We start from the raw sequence: 13,688 nt of genomic DNA on the forward strand, positions 1-13,688 counted from the left end.
ACAAAGTATCCAGACGCCAGTCCTCCCTGCACTTCACCGCAAAGACCGGGAGCATGAGACACCGACAAGGAGCTGCAGTAAGCCACACAGGTACAGATAACATGGGGCTGTGGCAGAGAGAGGGCAAGCAGGACTGGAATAGGGTGGCCGTGAGGTGGGTGTTGTACTCTGCTTCTCATGACATTGACATGGCATGGATTCATTGGCCATCACTCCTCAGAGCTCTCTGAAGGTACTTAGTGCCTCCGGAGTGTCACCTTACATCCTCTAGGGTGTCCTATTAAAACCTACAGGATGCCTCCAGAGTGCCCCTTTACTTTTTCCAGAGTGCCCCCTGATATCCTTCAGCATGGATGAACAGCAGCACTAAGGGGACACTCTGTCGGGGGATGTAAGGGGGCACTCCAGAGGATGTAAGGAGGCTCTGGCTAAGTTAGTACCACCAGAGTGCCCCCCTTACATCCTCCAGAGAGCCCCCTTACATCCTCCAGAGAGCCCCCTTACATCCTCCAGAGTGCCCCCTTACATCCTCCAGAGAGCCCTTTTACATCCTCCAGAGAGCCCCCTTACATCCTCCAAAATGCCTCCTTACATCCTCCAGAGAGCCCCCTTACATCCTCCAGAGTGCCCCCTTACATCCTCCAGAGAGCCCCCTTACATCCTCCAGAGAGCCCCCTTACATCCTCCAAAATGCCCCCTTACATCCTCCAGAGAGCCCCCTTACATCCTCCAGAGAGCCCCCTTACATCCTCCAGAGTGCCCCCTTACATCCTCCAGAGAGCCCCTTTACATCCTCCAGAAAGCCCCCTTACATCCTCCAGAGAGCCCCCTTACATCCTCCAGAATGCCCACTTACATCCTCCAGGAGTGCCCCCTTACATCCTCCAGAGTGCCAACTTACATCCTCCAGAGTGCCCCCTTACATCCTCCAGAGAGCCCCCTTACATCCTCCAGAGAGCCCCCTTACATCCTCCAGAGAGCCCCTTTACATCCTCCAGAGAGCCCCCTTACATCCTCCAAAATGCCCCCTTACATCCTCCAGAGAGCCCCCTTACATCCTCCAGAATGCCCACTTACATCCTCCAGAGTGTCCCCTTACATCCTCCAGAGTGCCAACTTACATCCTCCAGAGTGCCAACTTACATCCTCCAGAGAGCCCCCTTACATCCTCCAGAGAGCCCCCTTACATCCTCCAGAGAGCCCCTTTACATCCTCCTGAGAGCCCCTTTACATCCTCCAGAGTGCCCCCTACATCCTCCAGAGTGCCCCCTTACATCCTCCAGAATGCCCACTTACATCCTCCAGAATGCCCACTTACATCCTCCATAGAGACCCCTTACATCCTCCAGAGAGCCCCCTTACATCCTCCAGAGAGCCCCCTTACATCCTCCAGAGAGCCCCTTTACATCCTCCAGAGTGCCCCCCACATCCTCCAGAGTGCCCCCTTACATCCTCCTGTGAGCCCCCTTACATCCTCCAGAGAGCCCCTTTACATCCTCCTGAGAGCCCCTTTACATCCTCCAGAGAGCCCCTTTACATCCTCCAGAGTGCCCCCTTACATCCTCCAGAGTGCCCACTTACATCCTCCAGAATGCCCACTTACATCCTCCAGAATGCCCACTTACATCCTCCAGAGAGCCCCCTTACATCCTCCAGAGAGCCCCCTTACATCCTCCAGAGAGCCCCCTTACATCCTCCTGTGAGCCCCCTTACATCCTCCAGAGAGCCCCCTTACATCCTCCAGAGAGCCCCCTTACATCCTCCAGTGAGCCCCCTTACATCCTCCAGAGAGCCCCCTTACATCCTCCAGAGAGACCCCTTACATCCTCCAGAGAGCCCCCTTACATCCTCCAGAGAGCCCCTTTACATCCTCCTGAGAGCCCCTTTACATCCTCCAGAGTGCCCCCTACATCCTCCAGAGTGCCCCCTTACATCCTCCAGAATGCCCACTTACATCCTCCAGAATGCCCACTTACATCCTCCAGAATGCCCACTTACATCCTCCAGAGAGCCCCCTTACATCCTCCAGAGAGCCCCCTTACATCCTCCAGAGAGCCCCTTTACATCCTCCAGAGTGCCCCCTACATCCTCCAGAGTGCACCCTTACATCCTCCTGTGAGCCCCCTTACATCCTCCAGAGAGCCCCTTTACATCCTCCTGAGAGCCCCTTTACATCCTCCAGAGAGCCCCTTTACATCCTCCAGAGTGCCCCATTACATCCTCCAGAGTGCCCCCTACATCCTCCAGAGTGCCCCCTTACATCCTCTAGAATGCCCACTTACATCCTCCAGAGTGCCCCCTTACATCCTCCAGAATGCCCACTTACATCCTCCAGAATGCCCACTTACATCCTCCAGAGAGCCCCCTTACATCCTCCAGAATGCCCCCTTACATCCTCCAGAGAGCCCCTTTACAACCCTCGGAGTGCCCCTTAGTACAGTAGTACTAAGAGGGCACCCTGGAGGCACTATGGGTGGACTCTGGAGGAGGATGTAAGGGGGGCATAGACCTGCTGTACTTCGTGTGGTAGTCCCTCTAAAAACTTACTGGAATAGAATATATATTTTTTAAACCACAGTTTAGTATCACTTAAACTCTTTCCTGTGAAGAGCGGAAGTTCAGGAAAGCAGCATTGAGAGAGCAGGAGCTAGCAGCATTGAAAGATGTGAATTGCAAATGCTGCAGTAAGAATTTTACCAAAGGCTTTACTATGGAACGGTTTAGGCTGGGTTCACACTAGATGTGGAGTGAATTTGCTGCAGATTCGGCACCACATCAAAAATCGCAACCTGTCCATGCGAACTGATTGCGGAGTGTATGTTAAGTTACCGACACTCTGCAATCGGTTTGCAAAATGCAGCTCATTTTGCAGAATCGGATTGCATGGGTGTGAACATTCGGGTGCGGACAGAAAAGGGGCCCCCTGCACCAGTGTGGTGAGAGTGCGGTGTGATTTGAGCCATTCAAATCCATGGTTCAAATCGCACCACAGAGACACCGCATGTAAATCGCACAGGAATGTGCTGCGATTTCTGTGCGAATTACCTGGGGTGTACATCTGGCTAGTAGCCGGTTTGACCACCTTTTGCCTTCATTCTTCGTGGCATAAATAAAACAAGGTGTTGGAGACGTTCCTCAGAGATTTTGCTCCATAGTGACATGATAACATCACACAGTTGCTGCAGATTTGTCGGCTGCACATCCATGATGTGAATCTCCCGTTCCACCACATCCCAAAGGTGCTCTATTGGATGAGATCTGGTGAGTGTGGAGCTCTATTGGATGAGATGTGGTGAGTGTGGAGCTCTATTGGATGAGATCTGGTGAGTGTGGTGCTCTATTGGATGAGATCTGGTGAGTGTGGTGCTCTATTGGATGAGATCTGGTGAGTGTGGAGCTCTATTGGATGAGATGTGGTGAGTGTGGAGCTCTATTGGATGAGATGTGGTGAGTGTGGAGCTCTATTGGATGAGATCTGGTGAGTGTGGTGCTCTATTGGATGAGATCTGGTGAGTGTGGTGCTCTATTGGATGAGATGTGGTGAGTGTGGTGCTCTATTGGATGAGATCTGGTGAGTGTGGAGCTCTATTGGATGAGATGTGGTGAGTGTGGAGCTCTTTTGGATGAGATCTGGTGAGTGTGGTGCTCTATTGGATGAGATCTGGTGAGTGTGGTGCTCTATTGGATGAGATGTGGTGACCGTGGAGGCCATTGGAGGACAGGGACCTCATTGTCCAGTGGTGAGATGATTGGAGCTTTGTGACATTGTGCATTATCCTGCTGGAAGGAGCCATCAGAAGATGGGAACACTGTAGTCATAAAGGGATGGGACATGGTCAGCAACAATACTCAGGTAGGTCGTGGTGTTTAAACACTTCAATAAATGGCACTCCCCCCCCCCCCCCCCTCCTGCCCAGGACAATTTTGAGCTTTCAGCGCTGTCGCACTTTCAATGACAATTGCGCGTGGTATTTGATCACCTCTGCGGTTTTTGCTAAACAAACAAAAAAAGACCAACATTTTTGAAAAAAAAAGTTTTTCTTCGTTTCTGTTATAAAATATTGTTTTCTCCTTCACTGACGGGCACTGATGAGTCGGCACTGATAAGGTGGCACTGATGAGGAGGCACTGATATGTAGAATTGATGGCCACTGATAGGCAACATTGATATGCAGCACTGATGGTCACCAATAGGTGGCACTGATATGCAGCACTGGTGGGCACTGACAGGTGGCACTGATGGGCACTGACCGGTGGCACTGATAAGCGGCACTGACAGGTGGCATTGATGGGCAGCACTGATTGGGCAGGTACTGACAGGTATTAATGCTGGGCACTGATTGGCACTGTGATGGACACTGATTGGCACTGTGGTGGGCACTGGCAGAATTTATTATTGGGGCACTGCTGGGCACTGATTGGTCACAGCTGATCACGTGGTAAGAAGCCTCTGTCTTCTTATCACAATCGGAGATGCATCATGTCAGACGGACCACTTCTTGGATGCAAAAGAGGTTTTTTTTTCTTTTAACCACTTCAGCCCCGGAAGATTTTACCCCCTTCCTGACCAGAGCACTGTTTGCGATTCGGCACTGCGTCGCTTTAACTGACAATTGCGCGGTCGTGCATCATGGCTCCGAAACAAAATTGACGTCCTTTTTTTCCCCACAAATAGAGCTTTCTTTTGGTGGTATTGGATCACCTCTGCGATTTTTATTTTTTGCGCTATAAACAAAATAAGAGCGTCAATTTTGAAAAAAATGCATTATTTTTTACATTTTGCTATAATAAATATCCCCAAAAAATATATAAAAAAAAAATGTTTTCCCTCAGTTTAGGCCAATCGTATTCTTCTACATATTTTTGTTAAAAAAAAAATCGCAATAAGTGCTTATTGATTTGTTTGCGCAAAAGTTATAGCGTTTACAAAATAGGGGATAGTTTTATGGCATTTTTTTTAATATTTTTTTTTTACTAGTAATGGCGGTGATTAGCGATTTTTATTGTGACTGCGACGTTGTGGCGGACATGGCGGACATTTTTGACACATTTTTGGGACCATTGTCATTTATACAGCAATCAGTGGTATAAAAATGCATTGATTCCTGTGTAAATGACACTGGCAGTGAAGGGGTTAACCACTAGGGGGCAGGGAGGGGTTAAATCAGTACTAGGGAGGTGTTTCTAACTGTAGGGGGGAGGGGCTGTGTGTGTCAGTACACTGATCTCTGCTCCGATGACAGGGAGCAGAGATCAGTGACTGTGTCACTAGGCAGAACGGAGAGATGCTGTTTACATCAGCATCTCCCCGTTCGTCCTCTCCGTGAGGCGATCGCGGGTATCCCGGCAGTGATCGAGTCCGCAGGACCCGCGACCCGACTCACAGAGCTCGCGGCAGGCAAATTCAAAGTAACGTACGGTACGTTACTTTGCGCAGCCGTGCCATTCTGCCAACCTAAATGTACAGGAGCCGGTCGGGAACCGGTTAACAGTCCTTTTTATATTTTGCAAGGGAAAGAGGGTTAGGGCCAGGGACACCCTTAGATAGTTGCAAACTCAATTGGCAGACTCCAAGACTTCAATAGGAGGACAGCCGTGCATGGAAAGGCCCCAGCAAGGCGCCACATCTGCACGTGCAGGATTGCTGTCTCCTATGGCAACAGTGCTTAACAGTTCCTAACACAAAGTTCAACAGTTCTCTCAGCTTCACTACAATGTCCACTTGTAGTTCTTCAGCCCTTTGATCTCCTGGTCTCTCACTGGACCCTCTGATTCACTGACTTTGAATCCTGTGAGCTCCTCAAGACTTTTGTGGTGGTATCTCCCTCAGGCGTCACCCACGCTTCCCTGCTGGGTCCCTAGCTTGGCACTTTGGATACCTTCAAGCTTAACCCCTGCTGACCGGCTCGGTCCCTAGCTTGGCACACAAGGTTGCTCTGCAAGCGTCACCTCCGCTGGTTGGGTCCCTGACTTGATCACCACCTGAAGTTTCCCGATTCTCCACCGAGCCCATTCGGTGAGAATATGGTTCCGGTACTTGCTTCAGTTACTTACTGTGGTCTCTGGTAAAGGTGGTTGGTCCCTTAGTGGTGACAGCTTCCCCTCTATCTCTGACCACTGACAGGTTGGACTACAAGCCGCAGTCCCAACTCTGCACTGCCCTCTTACTTCTGGATAGGCCCTCACACAGCCTGGCAGCCAGATGCCCCCGGGATAGACCAAATCTCTGGACTAGCAGCCGTATGACACACGTCCATCCAGACAGCGGTCCGGGTGGCACAGAACACAGATCACCTGACCCCACCCGAATATATAGGTTCTCCCAGCAGGCCAGAATTCAAGAAAACCCCTGCTCATTGGCTGAGGCCCCCCATATATCCATAACTTAACCTTAAAATGTCCTTCTCAAATCTAATGCCACCAAGTGCCCGGCCACCTAGTGGCAGAAGAGAAAAGTACAACAAGGCCAAACGTAGGGAGAAATTAATGGATCTCTAACAACTATCCACAGTAGATACTCCTGACAAGGAATTTGGTGAGGAGCTCCCTGACTAAACCCCAGGACGCTACACTTCTATTGTCCAATTTTGGTGATCCTGTGTGAATTGTTGCCTCAGTTTCCTGTTCAAGGTTTGATGTGTTGTGCATTCAGAGATGGTATTCTGCATACCTTGGATGTAACGAGTGGTTATTTGAGTTACTGTTGCCTTTCTATCATCTGGAAACAGTCTGCCCATTCTCCTCTGACCTCTGACATCAACAAGACATTTTTTCCACACTGCCACTCGCTGGATATTTTCTCTTTTTCGGACCATTCTCTGCAAACCCGAGAGATGGTTGTGTGTGAGAATCCCAGTAGATCAGCAGTTTTAGAAATACTCAGACCAGCCCGTCTGACAGCAACAACCCATGCCACGTTCAAAGTCACTTAAATCCCCTTTCTTCCCCATTCTGATGCTCGGTTTGAACTTCAGCAAGTCATCTTCACCACGTCTAGATGCCTAAATGCATTGAGTTGCTGCCATGTGATTGGCTGATTAGCAATTTGTGTTACCGAGCAATTGAACAGGTGTACCTAATAAAGTGGTTGGTGAGTGTTTATATACAGTATATACTGTATATATATATATATATATATATATATATATATATATATATATATATACATGAAAAAAATTAAATGCACACAGACCCCTCCAGGAATATTTGGCTCCGCCTTCTTCGCCAGCAAAATTCGGACAATCTCGTCTTTAGAATAAGCTGCGGCTACATGCAGGGCAGTCCGACCGTCCTGGAATTGAAAAAAAAATAAAAATAATAAAAAACCAAAAAATAAATTTATTTTTACGTTTTTGACTTTTGACTAAAGCAAACCTCTAGTTTTCCATTATTCAGCAGTAGTTGAAGGCCAGGACTAGAGATCTCTGTCTATGCTGGAAAATCTTGGGTTCTTCATTATACAAATCTAGCCTCCTAGATTGACATACTATTGGTCAATGAGGGCACCCATCATTGTTAGGGACCAATAGCAGGGCAGAATGTCTGCTCCCTGTTTAGCACATTTAAAGCAACCAAAGGTCCACTTTGATATGTTCTACGATTAATAAATATTACAAACAATAAGTAATTAATAATAGTATTATTATTGAAGAATAATATAATAATGCATATTAATATATATATATATATATATATATATATATATATATATATATATATATATATATATATATATATATATATATATATAAATTTAGGTGAATATTAAATAATAAACACTTGCCTACTGAGCACTTTTACCCCGTTGCGCTCTCCAACTTTGAATGACAATTGCGCGGTCATGCAACACTATACCCATATTAATACATATATTTATATTAATTACATTTTTATCTTTTTTTTTTCACACAAATAGAGCTTTCTTTTGGTCATATTTAATCACCACTGGGGTTTTTTATTTTTTGCACAAAAAAAAATGCAAAATTTTGCAAATAGGTTATTTTTCTTCTTCACTGATGTGCGCTGATGAGGCTGCACTGATAGGGAGGCACTCATGGGCACCAATAGACTGATGGGCACTGAAAGGAAGTACTGATGAGAAGGCTCTGATGGGCGCTGATAGGCAGCACTGATGGCCACTGATTGTTAGCACTTATGGGCACCGATAGGCAGTACTGATGGGCGCTGAATGGCAGCACTGATGGCCACTGATTGGCACTGTTGGGGCTGCACCGATAATTAGATCACTGATGATGAGTTCCCCGATTATCAGTGTAGTTGTCTCGTCACACTTGCCAGTTACGGACTCTACTGGGCATGAGAGGAAAGGAATGCCCATAACCAGCAAGTGTGTTCACATTGTGATCAGCTGTGACTGGACACAGCTGATCACAGCTGATCACATGGTAAAGGGCTGCTGTGATTGGCTCTTTACCCCAAACTGTTATCAGCTATGTCTGAAGGACACAGAGTTCATGGAGCGCGGGGGGTATGGTTCTGGGAAGATGTCAATAGACGACCACCCAAAACTGGACGACCACGCTGCAGCCATTATTCGGCTATAGTGCAGTTCAGAAGTGGTTAAATTACCATTAAAAATACTTTATAAAACATGGTGCAGACTTGATGGACCACTTGGTTCTGCCGTCACTCTTCTTTGTTTCTACAGAGGGTAAGTACGAAGCTTAAAGCGGGGTTCCACACAAATTTTGAACAATATCTGTATGTATTCTCTTCCTTGCCTAGATGCTGACATGCCGTTTAAAAAAATTTAAATCGCCGTAATTACCTTTTATTTTTCTATTCTTCTTTGCACTTCCTGGTTCTCCTCCCGTGGGAGTAGGCGTGTTTCTAGCCTCTCCCAGACTCCGCACAGAATCCTGGGAGCTAGTCTCAGGCTTCCCAGGATGCCACTGAGCATGTGCGGGAACGAGCAGTGAATGCTGGGAGCACAGCATTCACCACATCCAGGAAATAAATGCTTGTGGGCTTCAAATGCCCACAATGAAGATGGAAAGCGCCTGCAGTGAATAATATAAGTTATTCTTTCCAACGAAATCTGACACAGGCGGACATATTACACACAATATGTGAGTATGTAATGCTGAGAAGAAAAGTTTGTGAATGAACTAAAAAAAAAAAAAACGATAGATAGGTGGACCCCTGCTTTAACACAGACACTTTCAAGAACTTTTTTCAATTTGCAGACCAATAGCCAACAACCTCACAAACACTTTGAGCACCGGTTCAGCAAAACCTGAGCAAAGCAAACCATTGAGAGTTGAGTTTCACCTGGTCCAGCGTTAGCCTCTTGCTGCCTATGTAAGACATGCAGGTGCATCTCATAAAATTAGAATATCATCAAAAAGTTAATTTATTTCAGTAATTTAATTCAAAGAAGAATATTAGAATATTACATAAGACCAATAGAAAAAAAGGATTTTTAATACAGAAAATGTTGGCTTACTAAAAAGTATGTCCATGTACAGTATAGTATGCACTCGATATTTGATCGGGGCTCCTTTTGCATGAATTACTGCATCAATGCGGTGTGGCATGAGGGCTATCAACCTATTGCATTGCTGAGGTATTATGGAAGACCAGGTTTTCTTTTCAGCTCATCTGCATTGTTGGGTCTGGAGTCTCTCTCATTCCTCTTGACAATAGACCACAGATTCTCTATGGGGTTTAGGTCAGGCGAGTTTGCTGGCCAAGCAAGCACAGAGATACCATCATCATTAAACCAGGTATTGGTACTTTTGGCAGTGTGGGCAGGTGCCACGTCCTGCTAGAAAATGAAATCAGCATCTCCATAAAGCTGGTCAGCAGAGAGAAGCATGAAGTGCTCTAGAATTTCCTGGTAGAGGGCTGCGCTGACTTTGGACTTGATAAAACACAAGGCACCAACACCAGCAAATGACATGGCTCCCCGAATCATTACGGGCTATGGAAAATTTTGCATTTCTTTTGGAAATCAAGGTCTGAGAGTCTGGAGGAAGAGTGGAGAGGCACAGAATCCAAGTTACATGAGGTCCAGTGTGACGTTTCCAAAGTCAGTGATGATTTGGGGAGCCATGTCATCTGCTGGTGTTGATCCTCTGTGTTTTATCAAGTCCAAAGTCAGCACAGCCCTCTACCAGGAAATTCTAGAGCCCTTCATGCTTCCCTCTGCTGACCAGCTTTATGGAGATGCTGATTTCATTTTCTAGCAGGACTTGGCACCTGCCCACACTGCCAAAAGTACCAATACCTGGTTTAATGATGATGGTATCACTGTGCTTGATTGGCCAGCAAACTCGCCTGACCTAAACCCCATAGAGAATCTGTGGTCTATTGTCAAGAGGAAGATGAGAGACACCAGACCTAACAATGCAGAGGAGCTGAAGGCCCCTCTCAAAGCAACCTGGGCTTCTGTAACACCTCAGCAGTGCCACAGGCTGATCACCTCCATGCCACGCCGCATTGATGCAGTAATTCATGCAAAAGGAGCCCCGACCAAGTATTGACTGCAAACTATACTGTACATGGACAGACTTTTCAGTAAGCCAACATTTCTGTATTAAAAATCCTTTTTTTTTTTATTGGTCTTATGTAATACTCTAATTTTCTGAGATAGTAAATTTTGGGTTTTCACTAGCTGTAAGCCACAATCATCAAAATTAAAAGAAAGAAATGCTTGAAATATATCACTCCATGTGTAATGCATCTATATAAAATATGAGTTTCACTTTTTGAATTGAATTACTGAAATAATTGAACTTTTTGATATTATAATTTTATGAGATGCACCACCTGTATGTGTGGCGGCAGTGAGGCAGGGATTTAATGCCCACACCTTGCACATACTCATCAATGGGCGGCAGGCCTTTCTGTGCTGAGAGCATGCTCATTGCACTCTCTCAGCAGTCACAGAGGTGTCAATGACAGCTCTCCGTCTCTATTAACGTGATATTAAAGGCATTTTTTTTCAAAATATCAAACATGTTATACTTTCCTGCTCTGTGTAATGGTTTTGCACAAAGCAGCAACGATCTTCCTCTTCTCGGATCCCCCGCCGGCGGCTCGGCCCTACCCCCACTCTCTCCTCATTGGCTTACTGGCTGTGATTGACAATTGCAGGAGCCAATGGCTCTTGCTGCTGTCTTAGCCAATAAGGAGGAAGAGACACGGGAGAGCCGCTGCTATCATGCACATCGCTGGATCGAGATGGGGTTTAGGTAAGTATTAGGGGAGGCTGCTGCACAAAGAAGGTTTTTACCTTTTGTGGAATACAAGTTCCAGCCAGCTGGAGGGAGAAGACAGAATGCTGGGAGGGGTGATAAATAGCCTGAGTAAGGGAGCAGTTGGCCTCTTGGGACCTTAGCCTTCATTTGGGAGCAGCAATCCAGACAATCGGGGAGTGCTGTGGCGTAGGCGGAAGGGGAGAGCTTTCAGGAAGCGAGTGTGGACGCACCTGTTGTTAGCAGTTCCTGGCCGTCGGGTGGCAGCCGGGATGTCACTCTCATTACCTGCATCACAGATCCAGCTGAGCTGCGGCGCTGAGGGTTGCAGGGTCATGCACCATCCCTGAGCACAGTATCTCCAGAGGCCTGACGCAGGATCTCCATATCATCCCTTGCAAGCTTGGTATTGCCTGGACTGGTGAGCGAGCATATGCCCATCCTTTTTACACCCAAGGATACTGCATGCAGACACCATTTACAATGCTAGCAGTGGATAGCTGTGCTAAGGAAACATATACATCCCCCTTATTACACAAATGAACCAACAAATACAACCTATGTGCAAAAAAATATACCGGCATATATAGTCCACAAGTGCAAAAAACAGGTGAACAATGATTTTATATCATAGATAAGTCTGTGAACACTCCTTAGTGCTTCAAATTCATTGTCAAAATATTCTATTCCACATAGCTGTGAGTGAATCCTTCACCATTATCTCTACTCACTCACCAGATCTCCTTCAATACAGAGCGTTCAACCAACTCAACCAGGGATGTTTGGATCAGTTAGGTTTGCTCAATATAACCTTGGTCTTTCAACCATCCAGGAATCCTGTGCACCCTCTCTAGATCACTCATACAATAAGAAAGGTACCATCATAGCGCAACATCTTTATTTATAAAATTGTGTAAAATACATATAATGAATGCCCACTCACTGACCGGCACTGAGTACATCCAGGAAATGGATGTAAACGCTGCACGTTTCTCTGTGTATTGCTGCTGACGTGCGTTTCAATCTCAGCTGTTCAGGTAACAAAGGGCCGGAACTCACATAACATTCGTGTCACCATGCTTCCTTTCTTGTGTGAATAAGACTGACGGTGAGTGAGCTCTGAATACAGCCAACGTGGGTTTTGGATGGAGTGGGAGACGATTCAAATTCCTGTCCGGTGATGTGTTGTCCCTGGGTCAACACATAGTGGCATTCAACAGGCCCCAGGACGACGTCAGGTGTGACGAAACATGTAGGGAGGAGCGATGTGCTGATGTCACTGCCTTCACACAGGTTCCAGTGACGGGCTGCTATCGAGAGCCGGCTGGCTCGTTTATACTGCAACCTCTTATTGTTTTAACTGTAAGTGCAATACTTTCTTCTTTAAATAAAGTAACCTAGGATTTTACACTATGGAAGCTTTTATGTCTTTTTGGGATCAATGGGCAACATATGCCCCTGAAAGATTACATTCTGTGAAGATGCTGGGATCACTGTTCCATCTCTCAAAAGGCCCGGGCTGGGTATTAAGCCACAAATGAGTGTGATCTCCTGTAATAGGAGATCATTTGGAGTCGGTAAGTGGCAGTGTGTGCAGATGTGGAGGTCTTTATCTCTTTAACCACGACTCTTGGGTGTATCGTGTGTTCATTTCACGTTCGAAAATCACCTTAAAACAGTGGACTATTTAAAACATGATCTAATCAATTAATCAATCAATTTTTATTTATGGCTCAAGTGGAAAGGAGTGCCTTTGAGGAAGACAGCGATGAAGAGACAGGGGAGTGCTTCGGCTCCTCCATTGTGCAGTCTGTCGCTGAAGCATCCCCAGTTGAGTTGCTCACACATGTTGTCCAAGACAGGATGCAACAGACTTTGCTGTGAAATATGAAAGCTCAGACTTAAATGCAGTTGGCAAAGTCTGACTCTGGGAAGTGTTTTCGTTGCAGAGAGCTGGGGCATTTTAAATCACAGTGCCCACAGAAGAAGAATGAACCAGACCTTATGGGTGAAGTACTGAAAGCATTACATAAACTTCTCTTGGTCCAGAAGGTCGGCGATTTCAAGGGGTCTCAGTGAAGGAGCCAACTGAGAAACCCAATAAGGTCAAGAGCTCCAAAGATGGGAATAGTGAGAAGACTAAGTCGAGAAGCCCTCAAGGTGTGTAATCACACCCTCACCCAAGCTGAGCAACCAACACCTGGGTTGGGGGAGCAGGCACAGAGAGTCAATGTTTCTCCACCTCCCAGGGCTACTATTAGGTCTTCTCAGTAAAGAGTAAGACAAAACCAAAATGTAACCATTTCAAAGAAGCCAGACGATCTACCAGAAAGACTGGTAGGGCCCTTTCTCATTGTGTCTGTGCAAGTGGAAGACATCTTCACTAAGGTGTTACTGGACACTGGAGTGCTGATCACACTGTTGTGTAGAGACTTCTATGACTGATACCTGAAGCACATTCCCCTGCGC

General features: G+C 46.5%; 1 protein-coding gene across 1 annotated transcript in view; it reads right to left on the reverse strand.

Moving 5' to 3' along the window:
- Positions 1–13,688, reverse strand: part of LOC141145538 (uncharacterized) — a 195,931-nt gene that overhangs the window by 151,598 nt on the left and 30,645 nt on the right. Inside the window, exon 3 of the mRNA XM_073632305.1 lies at positions 7,193–7,291. Coding sequence (XP_073488406.1) covers positions 7,193–7,291 — 99 coding nt within the window. The remainder of the gene's footprint in view (positions 1–7,192; positions 7,292–13,688) is intronic.

This window comes from Aquarana catesbeiana, linkage group LG05 (genome assembly GCF_042186555.1).
Source record: "Aquarana catesbeiana isolate 2022-GZ linkage group LG05, ASM4218655v1, whole genome shotgun sequence".
Taxonomy (NCBI): domain Eukaryota; kingdom Metazoa; phylum Chordata; class Amphibia; order Anura; family Ranidae; genus Aquarana; species Aquarana catesbeiana.